Source organism: Notamacropus eugenii, chromosome 3 (genome assembly GCF_028372415.1).
Source record: "Notamacropus eugenii isolate mMacEug1 chromosome 3, mMacEug1.pri_v2, whole genome shotgun sequence".
Lineage (NCBI taxonomy): Eukaryota > Metazoa > Chordata > Mammalia > Diprotodontia > Macropodidae > Notamacropus > Notamacropus eugenii.
In genome coordinates, this window is record NC_092874.1 from 261,983,985 (window position 1) to 262,002,889 (window position 18,905).

Here is an 18,905-nt window from a genome sequence, read left to right on the forward strand (position 1 = left end):
GTAAGTCTCTTATGACTTCTCTTTGCTGTTCACCTTTTCATGGTTCTTCTTCATTCTTGTGTTAGAAAGTCAAATTTTCTTTCCAGCTCTGGTCTTTTCATCAGGAAAATTTGAAAGTCCTCTATTTCATTGAAAGACCATTTTTTCTCCTGAAGTATTATACTAAGTTTTGCTGGGTAGGTGATTCTTGGCTTCAGTCCTAGTTCCTTTGACTTCTGGAATATCCTATTCCATTCCCTTCTATCCCTCAATGTAGAGGGTGCCAGATCTTGTGCTATCCTGATTGTATTTCCACAATACTTGAATTGTTTCTTTCTAGCTGCTTGCAATATTTTCTCTTTCACCTGGGAATTCTGGATTTTGGCCACAATGCTCCTAGGAGTTTCTCTTTTTGGATCTCTTTCATGCGGTGTTCTGCGGATTCCTTGAATATTTATTTTGCCTTCTGGTTCTAGAATCTCAGGGCAGTTTTCCTTGATAATTTCATGGAAGATGATGTCTAGGCTCTTCTTTTGATCATGGTTTTCAGGTAGTCCCAGAATTTTTACATTGTCTCTCCTGATTCTATTTTCCAGGTCAGTTGTTTTTCCAATAAGATATTTCACATTATCCTCCATTTTTCGAATCTGTGCGGTATGTTCTGAGATATCTGTCTTTCTCGAAAAGTCCTTAGCGTCCATCCGTACCATTCCAGATTTGAAAGATCTATTTTCTTCAGTGAGCTTTTCAATCTCCTTTTCCATTTGGTTAATTCTGCTTTTGAAAGCATTCTTCTCCTCATTGGCCCCTTGCACCTCCCTTGCCAGCTGAGTTAGGCTAGTTCTCAAAGTGCCAATTTCTTCAAGATTTTTTTGATTCTCCTTTAGCAGGGAGCTGATCTGCTTTTCATGCTTCTCCCTCATCCCTCTCATTTCCCTTCCCAGTCTTTCCGCCACCTCTCTAACTTGATTTTCAAAATTCCTCTTGAGCTCTTCCATGGCCTGAGCCCATTGGGTGGGCTGGGACACAGAATCCTCGATTTCTGTGTCTTTGCCTGATGGCAAGCATTGTTCCTCCCCATCAGAAAGGAAGAGAGGAAGTGTCTTTTCTCCGCTAAAATACCCTTCAATAGTTTTATTTCTTTTCCCTTTTCTTGGCATTTTTTCCCAACCAGTGGCCTGACCTCTGAATGTTCTCCTCACACTCACCTCGCCTCCTGGTCCTCCCAGCCAGCGTTTGGGGACTGAGATTCAAATGCTGCTTCCTGCCTTAGAGTTTTTGGCGGGGGCAGGGCTGCTATTCAGTGTTAAATTAAGTTCAGGTGCTGAGGTCATGGGCAGGGCCGCCTCTCTGGCTCAGTTCCCTCAGGGGGTTTATGCATAGACCTTCCACAATGGATCCAGGCTCCCGCCCGTTTGGGGAGCCCCTGTCTGCAGCTGCCTCTCAGCTTCCATCTCCTGGGGGGGCCCGAGCCATGGGAGCACCCCACTTCCCTCTCAACCCACCAAAGAGACTCTCTCACCTACCCCTGTCAGTCACCTGTTGGTGCAGGGGCTTGTGCCGCCGCTGAAGATCCCGCCTCCGGAGCCCTCCCAGATCCGTGTCTCTCGGAGCCGCGGCCGCTGCCGCAGGTCCGGGCTGGGCACCGCGTCTGCAGCGCAACGGACCTTTTGCGAGAGGTTTGCAGGTCCCTCTGTGGGTGGGGGGACCAGCGTGGCCACTGGAGATCCCGTCCCCGTAGCCCTCTCAGATCTCTTCCCCTCGGTGTTGTCGCCGTGGCGGGACTGCACTCTGCTCCCTGTCCCAGCACCCAGTCCACAGCGCGAAGGACCCCCCGCGAGAGGTTTGCAGGTCTCTCTGGAGCAGGAATCTCCCTCGCTCCAATACTCCGTGGTCTCTGGGTGCAGAATTCTCCCTGGCTTGGTCCCCTCTATCCGCTCTGTGGTTTGTGGGCTCGGAGCTGTGTGTATGTGTGTCTTTCTACTTCGCCATCGTGGCTCCACCCGAGTATAACCTACTATTGACAAAGGCTGAGAAAATGCCCAAAAAAGGGAAAAAATAAGACTATGGAAGGTTACTTTCTTGGTGAACAGGTATTTTCTCCCATCCTTTCAGATGAGGAAGAACAATGCATATCCACACTGTTAGAGGAAGTCAAGGCTTCCAAAACCTCCAAAATAAATATGCAATGGTCTCAGGACATGGAAGAGCTCAAAAAGGATTTTAAAAATCAAGTAAGAGAGGTGGAAGAAAAATTGGGAAGAGAAATGAGAGTGACACACAAAAAAACATGAAAAGCAAGACAACAGCTTGCTAAAGGAGACCCAGAAAATGCTGAGGAAATAACACCTTTAAAAACAGGCTAACTCAATTGGCAAAAGAGATCCAAAAAGCCAATGAGGAGAAGAATGCTTTAAAAAGCAGAATTAGCCAAATGGAAAAGGAGGTTCAAAAGTTCACTGAAGAAAAAAGTTCTTTCAAAATTAGAATGGAGCAGATAGAAGCTAATGACTATATGAGAAACCAAGAAATTATAAAACAAAACCAAAAGAATGAAAAAATGAAGAGGAAATATCTCATTGAAAAAACAACTGACCTGGAAAATAGAGCCAGGAAAGATAATTTAAAATTATGGGACTACCTGAAACCCATAATAAAAAAAAAGCCTATGCATCATCTTTCATGAAATTATCAAGGAAAACTGCCCTGATATTCTAGAACCAGAGGAAAAAATAAATATTGAAAGAATCCACCAAATACCTCTTGAAAGAGACCCAAAAAGAGAAACTCCTAGGAATATTGTAGCCAAATTTCAGAGTTCTCAGGTCAAGGAGAAAATATTATAAGCAGTTAGAAAGAAACAATTCGAGTATTGTGGAAATACAATCAGGATAACACAGGATCTGGCAGCTAAGGAATCGAAGGGCTTGGAATATGATATCCCAGAAGTCAAAGGAGCTAGAATTAAAATCAAGAATCACCTATACAGTAAAACTGAGTATAATACTTCAGGGGAACATTCAATGACATAGATGACTTTCAAGCATTCTTGATGAAAAGACCAGAACTGAATCAAAAATTTGACTTTCAAACACAAGAATCAAGAGAAGCATGAAAAGGTAAGCAGAAAGAGAAATCATAAAGGGCTTTCTAAAGTTGAACTGTTTACATTCCTACATGGAAAGATAATATTTGTAACTCTTGAGATTGTTGTCAGCATTTGGGTAATTGGAGGGATTACGCACACACACACACACACACACACACACACACACACAGCACAGGTTGAGTTGAATAAGAAAGGATGATATCTAAAAAAATAAAATTAAGGCATGAGAGAGGAATATATTGGGAGGAGAAAGGGAGAAATGAAAGGGAGCAAATTATCACTCATAAAAGAGGCAAGAAAATGTTTTTTAAATAGAGGAGAAAAGGGAGGAAGTGAGAGGGAAAAAGTGGAGCTTTCTCTCTTCACACTTGGCTTAAGGAGGGAATAACATGCTCAACTTAGTATGAAAATCTATCTTACACTACAGGAAAGTAGGGGAGAAGGGGACAAGTGGGGTGAAGGGGATGATAGAAGGGAGGGCAAATGGGAGAAGGGAGTAATTAGAAGTAAACACTTTTGGGGAGGGACAAGGTTAAATGAGAGAATAGAATAAATGGGGGGACAGGATAGGATGGAGGGAAATATAGTTAGTCTTACATAACATGACTATTACACAGAAGTCTTTTCCAAAGTTACACATATTTAGCCTATATTGAATTGCTGCTTTCTCGGGGGATGGAGGAAGTGAGAGAAGTTGGAATTTAAAGTATTAGAAATGAATGTTGAGAATTGTTTTTGCATGTAACTGGGAAATAAGAAATACAGATAATGGGGTATAGAAACCTATCTTGTCCTACAAGAAAAGAGAAAAGATGGCGATAAGGGAAGGGAGGGGTGTGATAGAAGGGAGAAAATATTGAGGGAAAGGGTAATAGAATGCAAGGCATTATGGGGTAGGGGGAGGGGAGAGATGGGAAGAAAACTTGGAACTCAAAATTGTGTGGAAATGAATGTTGAAAACTAAAAATAAATAAATAAACATTAAAAAAAAAACCAATTGCTATTTTTATTATATTGGCTCTGCCTAATCATGAGTAATTAATATTTCTCCAATTATTTAGCACAGTTTCTGTGAAAAATGTTTGTAACTGTGTTCATATTATCCCTGGGTTTGTCTTGGTAGATAGATTCCCATGCAGTTCATATTGTCCTCAGTTATTTTAAATGAAATTTCTCTTTCTAACTCTTCCTGCTAAAATTTGTTGGTAGTATATAAAAATGCTGGTGCCTTATGTGGTTTTTTATATCTTACAATTCTGCTGAAGTTGGTAATTGTTTCAACTAGTTTTTTAGTCAATTCACTAGAGTGTTCTTAGTATAGCATCATATTATCTGCAAAGAGTGATACTTTTGTTTCCTCAATGAGCTTATTCCATCAGGGTTTTTTTCTTGTCTTATTGCTATAGCTAGCAGTTCTGGTACAATACTGAATAATAGTGGTGACAATAAACATTCTTATTTCACTCCTGATCTCAATGGAAAGACTTCAGTTTTTTCTTATTACAAATAATGCTTGCTTTTGGTTTTTGATAGTTGATACTAGACATCCTTTTAAGAAAGTTGCCATTGATTTCTATGCTTTCTCATAATCATGACTTTTATTGTCTTTTATTGATATGGTCAGTTATGCAGATGGTTTTGATAATATTGAACCAGCCTTTCATTCCTGGTATACATCACACCTGGATATGGTATATCATCTTGGTGATTTATTGCAATGTCCTTGCTAGTGTTTTATTTAAAAATTTTGCATGAATATTCATTAAGAAAACTGATCTATTTTATTCTTTCTCTGTTTTTGATCTCCCATATTTAGATATCAAAACCACATTTGTGTGATAAAGGAAAATTGGTAGGACTCTTTCTTTACCTATTTTTTTCAAAGAGTTTATAGTATTGGGATTAGTGGCCCCTTAAATATTTGTGAATCCATCTGGTCTTGGGGATTTTTTCTTTTTCTAAGATTGCTTTACATATTCCATTTCCTTTTCTGTTAACCTGGGCAATCTGTATTTCTGTAAATATTCATCCATTTCACTTAGATTGTCAAATTTATTAGCATATAAATGGGCAAAATAACTCCTAATAATATCTTAATTGGTGGTACATTCACCTTTTTCATTTTGAATACTAGTAATTTGGTTTTCTTTTTTAAAAATCAAATTGACCACTGGTTTATTTTATTGTTTTTCTTCCCATAAAACTAGCTTCTAGCTTCATTCATTAGTTCAATGATTTTCTTATTTTTAATTTCAGTAACCAATCCTTTGATTTTCAGGATTTCCACTTTGGTGTTTCAATTTAAATTTTTTTCTAATTTTTTTTTTAAAGTTTTGTGCCCAGTTCATTGATCTGCTCTTTCTCTTTTATGGATGTACACTTTAAGAGATAACTGTGATTGTGAATGGGATGGATTCACTCATAAAACAGAAGAGAATAGTAGAATGGATTAAAACCCAGAATTCAACAATATGTTAACAAGAAACACATTTGAAACAGATACACACACACACACACACACACAGACTTAAAATAATGGGCTAGACTAGAATGCATTATGCTTCAGGGGAAGTTAAAAAGGCAGGGGTAGCATTCATGATCTCAGACAAAGCAAATCATAGACACCTAATGAAAAGGGCTAAGTAGGGAAACTACATCTTGCTAAAAAGAACCAAAGACAATTAAGTAATAACTACTAAGTGTACGTGCACCAAATGGCAAATCATCCAAATTCTTAAAGGAAATGTTCAATAAATTACAGGAGAAAACAGACAATAAAGCCATTTTATACACACACACACATATACACACATATATGTGTATAACATACCTATGACATATAGTAGATAATATAGAGTTAGATAATAAAACTATGCTATTGGAAGATTTCAACTTTTATCTCTTAAAGACAAATATATCTAACCATAAAATAAATAAGAAGTCAAGGAGATGACTAGAATCTTAGAAAAGTTAAATATGATAGTCCTCAGCAGAAAATGGAATGGGAACAGAAAGGAATATACCTTCTCCTCAGTTGTATATAGAACCTTCACAAAAACTGACCATGTACTGAGGCATTAAAAAACTCACAACCAAATGCAGAAAGAAGAAATGCTAAATACATCCTATTCAGATCATAATGCAATAATAATTGCATTTAATAGAGGGCCATGGAAGCACAGATTAAAAATTAATTGGAAACTAAATAACCTAATCCTAATGAATGAATGAGTCAAAGAACAAATCATAAAAACAATCAATTATTTCATTAAAGATAATGACAACAATGAGACAACATTCCAAAATTTGTGAGATGCAGCCAACGTGGTATTAGGGGACAATTTATATCTCTTAATGCTTCTCTTTTCTGATGGGTACAGATACAATCAGACTCAACTCCCCTACAACCACCCTCTCAGAGTTTGCCTGGCCTGAAGGCATAAGCAACGTGCCTTGGGCCACACTGATTTATAATCTAATTTCATCCTCTTTGAAAAACTGTTTATGGCTTTTTAATATGCTGCTAAGAAATCTGGCAGAAAGCAAGGACAGAGGTTTAAAGGATAGCAGTAGTTATTAAACTTCATGCTTAGATGTCTGTATCTTTAAAATTTATAGTAAAGAATTACAATCTTGAATTACAAGAGTATTTTGATGTATTTTCAGTGAATGAAAAATATCTTCCTAAATCTATGTTCTTATAATAAGTCATTAGATTGACAGAGACAAAATCTTAATTAAATTTTTACTATATGTAACTACCATGTACTCAGGTGAGTTTTGTTTATGGAGTGAAGTTCAGTCTACCACTAACTCCTGCTCTCACTGGCTTTAAAAGAATCCCAGATCTGCTGCCTGGGGGTAGGGTATCAGCTGTCCTTCCAAGATAAAAATCTTTCCTTGGAGCACTGTTTAAAATAGGGGATATTATTTAGCTGTTGTGTAACTAAAACTTTGGACATCAAAGGTTTCTCATATTTTATATTGGAATTTCTATATTAATTATATATGTATATGTCATATACATATGTACATACATATTCCTTTATATGTCCTATATATTCACAGTGTATATTACAAATAACATTTGTTCAGAGAAGTATTTATTTTATATATTTTGTGTTTTTCTCCATTTACTTATTTTTAAATTGTTGTCCCTAAAGTCTTAAAGGTAAGAAAAAAACATATACAGGATGTTTTGTGTTAAATTAATGGGGTTTGCTATATATGAAGTCACAGAGACAAATCAGAAAGAATTCCTTGGCCATTTCCTAGGTGTATGATGCTGGACAAGTGATTAACCCACTCTGGGCCTCAGTGTGATTATCTGTAAAATGAAAGATTTCAATTATATGGCTTCTAAGGTCTTTTTCAGCACTAAATCTATGAATCCTCCATTTTAAATTCTGTCTCTGGATTTTAAATTCTGTCCCTTCAAAGCAGAGGCTACTTAGAGTTAACCTGCAGCTGTGACACTGATCTGAGTCCATTAAAGAAGGCAGGAGATCACGACCCAGTCCAGCAAACACATGGTGCAATTCTGCAACCAGGATACCAGAATACTGCTCTGTTTGACTCCTGGTTTGTTTATTTTCTTCACTTTGACTGAATAGAATTCTTTATTTTTTAGCATATACATAAATGCAAATATTTTCCATTTTTCCTTACTGATATAAAAAGGGATACTACATCATTCAAAAATTATATTTTATGTCATAAAGGTGACGACTTTACAATGCCTATAAAGTGAATAGCAATATGATTTTCTGAATACTACAGGTAAGAGTGTGGAGGCTCAAAGGTTAAGAACTTTGTCAGTGTCACAGTTTATGAGCAGAACCCAGAACGAATCATCCTACCAGGTCTTTTGGCCTAGGTCTTTAAAGAACAGACTATGTTCTTTCTTGACTACCATCACACATGTGCATTATGGGAAACTCCCATCATATTGGAAACTCTCTCTACCTATTCACATTGCTAAATCATACACAACTGATAGTCTCAGTGATGTTTCTGGACAATGAAAAGACAAAAGACTTGCACATCATCTCACAGTATATATAGGAATCAGGACTTGACCCAAGTCTTGAATCAATGGCCACTACTCTAGATATATTTCACTCTTTCACTCTATTACTGTATAATTCTTGCATCTTTTTTTTAATTATTTTTTAATGTTTAACAATCACTGCCATACAATTGAGATTTTATCCCCCCTACACCTACCCCCTACTACCCCCCTCCCTCCCCACGACTGCATACAATTCTGTATAGGTTCTACATATACTTTCCTATTGAGTACATTTTCACTATAGTCATGTTATGTAGTCGGACTAAAATAAATGGAAGAAATCATATAACAAATCAAAACATGATACACAAAAACATACACATACACAAACATGATCTGCTACATTCTGCGAATGACTTCCATATTTCTTTCTCTGAGTGTGGAAGGCATTTGGCCTTAGAGAACCACCATTGGGATTTTTTTTTTTAAGAAGCTGTTGCGTTATTACGAAATTCCAAGTCTACCAGAAAAAAACTCTCGCACACTGTGGTCATTGCTGTGCACAAAGTTCTCCTGGTTCTGCTCCTTTCACTCAGCATCAGGAATTCTTGCATCTTTTCAGCAAAATTAGAGTCTTTTGTTCAAGTGTCTGTTCATGCTTAAATTCCCAGTGTATCCTCCAGATCCACTATGATAAAGTCCCTGGACTTAACACTAGCTCATTAATAATGTGGTTTCTGGTCTCCTACTTTTGTCTCCTGCATGAATTGGACCCACTCTTCAAGTCCAGTCTCCTCATGACTAGGTCCCTGTAGCTGCTGCTTGTTCTTCCTGAAACCAGCCACGTGCCTAGACCTTCATCAAAAAACTATTCTTTGTACCCTCATTGACTGCATCCGTTGTTCCCACATAGATCCAAGTTTGTGTAAGTCATACTTATTTAAATGTTCTGCCATTCCCCCACCCCCACCCCACTCCCTCCTCCCCACGGCTATATTCTCAGTTTGAGGTCTACTTTTGAACTCAAACTTTATACCTAGAAAACTAATTTGTCTTGCTCCCTGAGTTAAATTCCTAGTTATCATTGAACCCAGTGTCAGAGCTGGTTTTGATAATCTGACAGAAACAAATGCCTTTGGGAAAAGGCTTAAAATAAATGTTTCTTAGGCTAGAACAGGCTCTGACATTAAGAAAATGTTCAAATCCATGAACACTTTGTAAATTCCTTCCTACACTTTTTGTGTGCCTTCATTTTGTTATTCTTTTAGGTCACCACGTGTCTTGGAGCAAAACCTGATTATAATCACAGAGAAAATTAGGTAATTGGAGCATCTGGCTTTACGAAGAAAATGTAGGTGTTAAATGATTGCTTTTAATTCTGTTTAAAATGTGATCTTTACTGAAACCATTGAAGAAAGTTCTCCCGTCACTCAGTTCACAAGTCCATTGGTGTGGAAAACTATAATTTAAATATTCTTTTTAAATATGATATATGCTTCCCCTTCCAATGTTCTATATGATGTAGCTGATACCCAGGGGGGGAAAATGCAAGAAAAACCAGCCTCTTTCTTTAGCAACATGGATCAGCTTCTCAGGTTTTTTAGTTATAAATTTTGTGAGGATTAAAAGCCCTAACCATCACATCATGGTATGAAATGCCAAAAAAAGGAGTATTTCTATAAATTAATCACAGAATGTCACCTTTAAATATATCAAAAAGTTCTGTGTTCTTATCATTGTGTCAAGAAGTAAATGAGGTAAGGTGGAGAGACAATAATTTGGGCTACATGTAAGCAAAAACTAACTAATTGGCAGGGCTTTCCCAAAGCAAAAGTAAACTGTTTCATGATTTCGCTTCACTAGAAAATTTACAAGTGAAAGCTAGGCATATTACAGAGGGCATTATGTTCAGGTGTAGATTGAAATACTTAGCCACTGAAATCCCTCCCAATCCTGGGACTCTAGTACTCCCTCCAACTAGTAGCAAAGTAGAACTCATCTTCATCTGATATGATACTTATTTGGGTCTTCCTGTATATCCTCCACAGGGTGTCCACACAATATACTCAGCACCGCTCTCTGAGATTCTAACAAGACTTGTATACCAACGTAGCAACAGAGTCGATACGTTACCTTGTTCAAACTTCATGAATGAAAGGAATGAAAACAATCTGGAATGATTTTTAACGAATTTTTTAAAGAAAAAAATCTGCAAAGAATATTTTTCTTTAGGTGTTCTTCCCCACCCCCACCCATGATCGCTGCAAAGTTAGTACGTCTAAACAGTCTAGAAAATCTTTCATATTTTTTACCCTGACAAATTTCTAGTTACAATCAAGAATATATTTTCTTTTTCATTTCATCTATTTAAAGATTTAAATTATTTTAATTCTCACTTGATGTCATGGATGTAATTCTTTTTCAAACATGTCTCACTTATGTACTGAATCTCAGCTAGGAATAGCTCTTTTGTTTAAAAAAAATGAAAAAAAAATCTTTATGAGTGTAAATCACAAAAACAAATCCAGAGTCACTCGGAATTCACTAGTAGGGACTGCATTTACAATAGAGAAATGAAAGTCATTTTCCACCAAAATTTCAAAATTACCAAGCTACTGCACACATTTTATAATTTCAAATGATGAGAACGTGGCTGTTACAACTCCTTTTCTTTTCTACCATCGCTTCCAAGGAGCCATTTAGGCATTCCTGCAGTAAAATCTGCAATTTCATTTACACCTTAGTCACCTCAAGATGTCTATTTAAATAGGTTCCCATTATCGTGGTGGAGGAACTGTTCCATGGCTATGCATCTTTGCAAGAATCTATTCAGAATTCAGTGTTTTATGTGCTCTGGTCAATGAGTGTATAATCATGGGATCTTGAATTGCACTCTGATTAAAATGCTGTAATCAAATGCTTTGGTTAGTGGGCTTTAATGCTGTCACAAAAACCATGGACCTTAGACCTGGAAAAAAAACAAAACAAAACTAGAAAGGTTAACCTAGCAGATAATGTTCTTAAAGACAAGGAATAAAATGGAAGACTTCACACTGATTGCATGTATATATCATTTAATAACTATTTCTGTTTTTCATTTTCAGTGGAAGGTACTTTCATTCTTCAGAGATACAGGCAGAGGGTGTCTTGAAACTCACATCAAACTCCATAGTTAAAAGAGGTAGGGGAGGGGAGGGCACAGAAATTGAAACTATTTTGTTCTAAAAGAACACTTTAAAATTTCAAAGTGGATTGAAGAAATATAAAATCAATTTTCTTTTACCAAAGTAGCTCCATTACAGGATAAAGGGCTAAATTTTTAAAAGATATAAACTCTTTTTTCTATGTCTCTGGTGCCCAGCACATAGCAGGCACTCAACAAGTCCTTACTGAACTGAAAGATTTGCAGAATCTACAGGACTTCCTTCAGCAAATATTTAGCAAGTATTAGGTGTGCTCTCTATGATACTTTTTATTATTTTTTATTTTACCATAAAGTATAATTACTAATAATCAATATATAATTTATAATGCTATAAATTATAATGTAAATTAGCTTATTGGATTTTTTTTTTCTGAGAAAAGACTTTTAACGGTAGAGATGAGTGGAAAAAGGAGGGAGACACGATGGTAAAGATTAGGAGGAGGAACAAGGGACTGCACAAAATGGGCACTGAGTTAATATTTGCCAAATTTATTAATTCAATATCATTTATGAATCACTAACTATACTACAGTAGCTGCTTGGGATGCAAAGAAAAAAAAGAAACAGTAGCTACTGTTGAGAAGTTTACATCCTATTAGGGGAGGCAACATGTAAATGATGAGTATATATACCATTCCAATTGAATATAAGGTAGTTCATTAAAGAATGAATATATTCCTTTATTTCTACATAGTTAATACTCCACTTACTTCCACTTAAGGCACCATATAAAATTATAAAAACAAAATTAAAAAGCTCAGTGTTTCACTTTTTTCCAGGGATAATTTTTTTTGAAAAAATGAACCTCTAATTTTCAGCTAAAGTCCTTTAACCCATCTATCTCCATTCCCTCCATTAATTTTCCCTTTCTCTCTCCAAGTACACTGACCAGTCATGGTTGCTACTCAATTACTAATCATCACCAGAGCTTTAACCTGCTCAATTTCCAGTCTGGGCCAATTCACTCTTCTTGGGGGCCACCATATTGCTTTTGCTATGGACTGTAAATTGGTTTTAGTCACTTGCAGTTGAAATGCCAGAGCTTTAATGACCAGTCAGCCTCAACCTCACTCAGTAGCAGGAACTATAGGTGTGTATTATAGCACTTAACTTAAGTAATCTTGCCTCTGATCTTATCACTGAAGTGAAACTGGCCTTTACAAAGTCATCAATGATCTCTTGATGGTTAAACTCAATAAATTATCTCAATGCTAATTTTTTCATATTTCTTTAACACTTGACACTACTGAACACCATCTCCTGGCTATTTCCTGCTCTCTGGGTTTTCATGGCACAATTCTCTCCTTTTTCTCCCTCTACATATCTGACACCTCTATCTCTTCCACTGTATCTTCATGAATGACACCTCTACTAATTGTGGCTATCTCCAAAGCCTTTTTTCTGGTCCTCTTCCCTTTTCATTCTCACGTGTAGATCTCATCTGTTTTCATTCTTTTAATGATCATCCCTCATCAAGATGATTCCCAGATCTACATTTTCTATCCTAGCTTTTCTCCTAAGCTAGTATCCCACATATTGTCACTTGCCTTGAACACATTTATAGCTAGATCACTTGCAGGTATCCAAAAATTCAACATGTCCAAAACCAAACTCAGCACTGTGTTCCCAAACTTTCCCTCTTTCCATTTTGCCTATTACCAGTAAGGACACTATCTTGCTCAGTCACCAAGGATCTCTCAGCCTTGGCATCATCTTCAATTTCTCCTTCTCACTCAGCCCAGAAATCCAATCCGTTGTCAAATTCTGGCATTTTCTGCCTTGACAAATCTCTCATAAATGTTCCCTTCTCTCTGTTTATATAGACATCAGATTAATTCAAGTCCTTATCACCTCTTTTATCAAATATTGCAAAAGCCTTCTAACTGATCTCTGTGTTACGTTCCTCACCACTCCAATTCATCATTCAGCTGCTGAAATAATTTTCTTACAGCTAAGATATGACCTTTCATCTACCTGCTTAAAAATTTCAGGTTACTACCTCCAAGATCAAAGTCCTCTGACACATAAAGCTCTTTATCACCAGTGTCCTACAACCACTGCCCTGCCTATCTTTCCAGCTTTCTTTCATCTCCAGGTAATACTTCCCCTCTAGACTGCTTGCTGTTCCAGAAGATGATACATCTCCTGTTTCTCTGTTCTCCTGCTATACTTTTGCTATCTCTTGTTCAAGGAATGCTCTCCCTCTTACCCATGATTCTCATTTTCCCTGGCTTCCTTCAGGACTCAGCTCAACACCTAAATGCTCCAGGAGGACTTTCCAAGGCTACCCTCCCCCACCCCAGCTATTAATGCCTTACACTTTTAGATTACCTATATGCTTGAAAAACAACTTATATGTACGTAGCTATTTTTATGTTTGTCTTTCCTTTTAAAATGTGAACTCCTTCAGGGCAGGGACAGCATTTTGATGTTCCTTATATGCCCAATGCTTAACACAATGCCTGACATAAGTATGCACTTAGTAAATTCCTACTAACCATGTGGTGAAGATATTCTCTGGATCAAAAAGCTTTGATTGGTGCCCTTGAATTCACACCATACTGAAAGTCACTTATTGTCCCTCTTAGTTAAGTTGCCCTTGGATGTAACTATATAATAAATATTTTCAGTCAACGATCTAGAAAAATATGCAGGGCTCTCAGTGGTCTCAGTAGCCTCATGTATATTTCCCAGGATCATCTGCTTGTATTCTTGATTGATCAAGTGTGAGAAAACAAAGAAAAGTAACTGCCTACATCAAAAGTTAGCAAGCAAAATGGAAGCACACAAATTGAGTCAAAAATGGAGAGAAACCTAAAGCTGAATATCCATTAACCCTCTCCTCTTTGGGAACATTTCACAGGAACTCGTGAGAAGTATAGCATCCCAGACATGTCAACTTTCTGCTTTGCTAACCATGTGATAGAATCTTGAGATCTTGGTATGACTATATGAGGCATGACTATAAAATTAAAAGATTTCCTCACAGTTCTATACCTTGTAGTCAATTTTATCCCTCTAACTCTGTCACAAAGGACCATTTAAAAGGTTTTTTTTACCCCTATGTTGTGTTATGCCTGAAAATAGACATGACTATTGAGGAATCTAAAATGTGCATATGCTGGACCATTAACTTAAAGCCATTATGAGCTCTAGTTAGGAACAAGTTCTGCCATTTTCTAGAAGCTTCCCAAAGCTTATAAATGAAAAACAAGTCACACCATTGTTGATACCATATCACTTCTAGGTATCCATAAAACTCATCTCCACTGAGATCTGGTCCATTCATTTCTGGAACAACAATCTTCCAACTCTACTGCACCATATTAGACTGAAGAGCAAACCATATTTTATTCATTCCAAAGATGACAATATTTCCATGTGTCATGAAAAGATTTTTTTAGTGCTATTTAAATAACACAAACTAGAAATGGAAATAAATCTCAACTTTGATAGCCTGCCATTTTACAAGACTAAAATTTCATCTCAAAGCAGTTTCTATTTTTTTTCCTTTTTTCACAATTATGTCACCCTTCAAAATTATATATCCATGGCAAATGGCACACAACTAATTATCATATCTGAAAGGCTGTGGTACACATCATTTCACTCAGTAGTAATTAAGACTAATGTGTTAAATAGAAAGTTGCACTTACCGGGGGATCGGCTCCCTTAGAACCAGCCAGTCCGCCTGTTAGAGATTCAATATCCTGAAAAAAGAGAGAGGTGTTGATCGTAAAAGACTACTCAGAATAGGACAAATGTTCCAAACCTACCGATTATCGTTTACTTGAAAGTCTCATTGCATCAGTAAATGTGTTGAGATTTCTTTCCACAACATAAACGTAGACTGGACAAGCAGGGATATGCAAATAGTATGGAAAGGATAAGTAACTTTTATTATATTTCTCATTAAAATATTTAATAATTCAGAGAGATGGTACAACTTAAAAAAAAAAGAACATTAATCATTTCAAAAACTATGTATGCTAAGAGGATGATTTCAAAAGGGAATGAAGTTCCACTGTTCTTACATTTACCTAACTTTCAGTGTGAAGGAAAAATTACAGCTCAGTAAAACTGGGTGATATAAGTGACTTTAAAATAAGATGAGATTCTACAAATTTTAAGTTTTCATCATGTAGACAAAAGCAAAAAGGTAAACCCTTTCTTTATTATTTCCCAGTTTACTCAAATGTCATTTTCTTTTACGAACTGTTATTTAACCTCTTGTACTTTATATCTTCCACATTATAATATGGTTCTGTACTTACTTTTCTCCCTTAAACAATTTCAAATTTCTTAAGGTTAAAAGACATTACTTCCCTCTTGTCCTTGTACATGTACATGTAGTGTCTTGTGATCATGAGACATTTAAGTAATATATTTTAATGACTTTTAAAAGATAACTTATGAGATTGTTTTCACAAAATGAAATTTCCTGACAAAAAAGAATTTGTTTAAAAAAATCACAGAATTTGTTTTGAAATAAATATTGAAAAACTGTGTTTGGTAAAAAGGCTTTCCAAATGCAAATATTATGCATCTCTGAGTAATGATAACAATTATACTAGTAGCTAATGTGTAGTACACAGGATTCAGAAGACAATTTGCATTTGTAATGTCATTTAGTCCTCAAAATAACTCTTTAAAGTTTGGTGCTGCTATTACATTTTTATTACATCATTTTACAGATGAGAAAATGGAGGTGGAGAGAGATTAAACTAAATGACTTGGCAATGGTCATACAACTAGAAAGTCACTGAGGTAGAATTATATAACTCAGGTCTTTCTGCCCTTTAAGTCTGGAACCCTATTCACTACTATACTACCTGTAAAGAAACATTTCAAAATTTAAACTCTGAGAGATTGAAAAACTTGCTATTTGTACATCTCCATAATATCTAACACATTATGGCAACTCAATCTGATTACACTGATCAAGAGAGATGATAGCATGGCTGGCTAAGGTTGTATGTCAGAGCTTACTGAAATGTTCATGGGAATCTGCATTGGCTCCATTTCCTATGATCAACTCTATGGAGCTATCCTTCTAGTACTGGTGTGTCAGGAAAGAAAGACTTTTATGCTAAAGTGAAGACCCTGTTGAATTTAGAACTTGTCACCTTTGAAGTTTCTTCCTTTAAACTACGTAAACAAGTAAATGAGTGAAAAAGGAAGGAATGCCAAGATAGAGGAAAGAAGGTATGGGAAAAGGGAAGGGAGGAAGGAAAACACAAGGAGGAAGGATAGTAAGGGAAAGGCAAAGCCATAAAAGGGAGGGAGGGAGGAATGAAGGAGGGAGATAGATTAAGGCAAGATACACTGACAACTAATTTATTTAACTCTTCCTAGAGTGGGGAGACAGGCTCAGTATCTACTCTGTTTAAGGACTGAACAGTTTTCTGCAAGAGTCCCCTTCTGTCCTCAGCACTGGAGTCTATTCCAGACGTGGAGCGATGAGAACATTAGAAAATAAGACTGTGATAGGGACCATGAGATAAGCACAGGAACTGGAACAAAAACCAGAGATAAAATCACCAGCAGGTCATTATTCTTTGTGCAAGTCAGGTCCCAATTCTTATTATTTCATCCCTGATTCTCTTCCTACCTACAACTTCCAAGTACCTAAAAATTTGGTATATGTGGTTGGGGGGTACATTCAACAAGCATTTATGTAGTGTTTACTACATGCCATGAACTGTGGACTGATCAGAGGACATAATATAAGTGAAGCACTTTGAAAATCTTAAAAGAGCCAAAAATGCTAGTTAATAGTAATAATAGTGAAAAAGGGCAATAATTACATTCTTCAAGTACAGGTGTTTTTGTGTGGAGACAAGGAAGAAAGGGCATCCTGTTTCATGTTAAAACTGCTTAGTAGGCTATGGCAACGTGGTGAGGAAACTCTCTCTAAAGAAGCAGAAACTCATCTACAGTTAGTCAACAATCATTTCGGTATTATAGTTGCAAACACTGTGCTAAATTCTGAGGATACAAAGAAAGTAAAAAGATCCAAGGAACAAACAAAACCACTGTAGCTGTCCTCGAGGAGCTCACAATGTACTGAGAGAGACAAAACACAAGCAACTATGATTTAGACAAGGTAAATTGGAAAGTAATCTTAGTGAGAAGGCTAGCACTAAGGAAAAAAGGTGTGATTTGAAACCCAGTTTCAAACATTGGAAAAATTCACGTCTACAAACAAAAACCTCCTTTAGTCATCTGCCCGCACTGAATTCAAGTAACTAAACTTCATAAATTAAAGTAAGAATTTTTAAAAAATTCTCTGAATCAAACATAGTATCCCACAGAAGAGTATATGTAGCATCATTTGCAAAATAAGTCCCTAACTTATCTGGGTATGTTGGTCTAAGGAAAAACAAAACTCATAAATCAGTGGCTCTTTTCCATAGTCAATAATACATTTCAGTGATATCTAAGATCTAGTTTTCTTCATTTGTTTGGGCAGCTTGTTGGCACACCGGTCAGCGCTGGACATGGAGACAAAAAGACATCAGTCTTACTGTAGGTGATGATTTTTGTGTCTCTAGGCAAGTCACTTAATCACTCTGCTTCTTTTTCCTCATCTGGGTAAAATGTGACAGTAATATCTCCTTCCTCACAAAGATGCCATGAGGAACAAAGAACATGGAACATGTAAAGTGCTTAGCAAACCTTATGGTACTATATAAATGTTGACTATTATTGATTATAAATTTGTATCTCCAGCTATATCTCTTCCCATACATATCACTCTTATTGAATCTTATCACACAAAATAGATTTCTAGAATTATAAAAGCAGTACATTTCTAAGACTATGGGTATGTGTGTGTATGCATGTGTGCACATACAAATACATACACACAGATATGTATGTAGCTACAAATCTGGTATCCTCCCATATCAGGAAAATGGCAAAGATATTGTTTTACTGATATGGGAGGATACCAGATTTGTAGCTATATACATATCTGTGTGTATCTGTTTCTAATTAAACATTACATAAATATTCTCTTTGAATGTCACTGATAGTTACCTAATTCTCAAAGCCCACATTTTGAACACAGGCAGCTTGAGGCAAAGGTAACTGATAGCTGCCTGTGTTTCTCTCCCCTCAAGGGACACACAAAACCATGCCTGAAATACACTTGACAGTGCCAAGCCTGCTTCTTCCCAGGTGTTTCCCTGGTAACCACAGTTCCAAGCAAAAGCTGTAACCTCAAGCTCATGACTTGGTAAGATTTAAATCCAGAAGAAAACATAGAGATCATCTAGTCCAGCGGTGTCAAACAAATAGAAATGGGGGCCACTAAATCATACATAAAGATTCCAGAAAGCAACAAATTAATTTTTTAAATGTGTTGTTATTTCTACCTTATTGTATTTCATTCTTTTGTCAAATATTCCCCAATTCCATTTTAATCTGGTTCAGGTCACACTCGGGAGTGCATGCCATATATCTGACTCACCTTAAACTCTGAGCTCCTCACTTTACAAATGAGGAAACAGAGCCTCAGAAAAGTGATCTGTCCTACTTATAAAGTTCATTAATTAATGAACACAATTTCAAACCTATGTTCAGAAATGGATTAGCCA

At 36.5% G+C, this 18,905-nt stretch overlaps 1 protein-coding gene across 1 annotated transcript in view; it reads right to left on the reverse strand.

The window, feature by feature from the left end:
- PPFIA2 (PTPRF interacting protein alpha 2) overlaps positions 1-18,905 on the reverse strand; it is a 684,724-nt gene that overhangs the window by 514,533 nt on the left and 151,286 nt on the right. Inside the window, exon 3 of the mRNA XM_072655483.1 lies at positions 14,961-15,014. Within this exon, the coding sequence (XP_072511584.1) occupies positions 14,961-15,014 (54 nt within the window). The remainder of the gene's footprint in view (positions 1-14,960; positions 15,015-18,905) is intronic.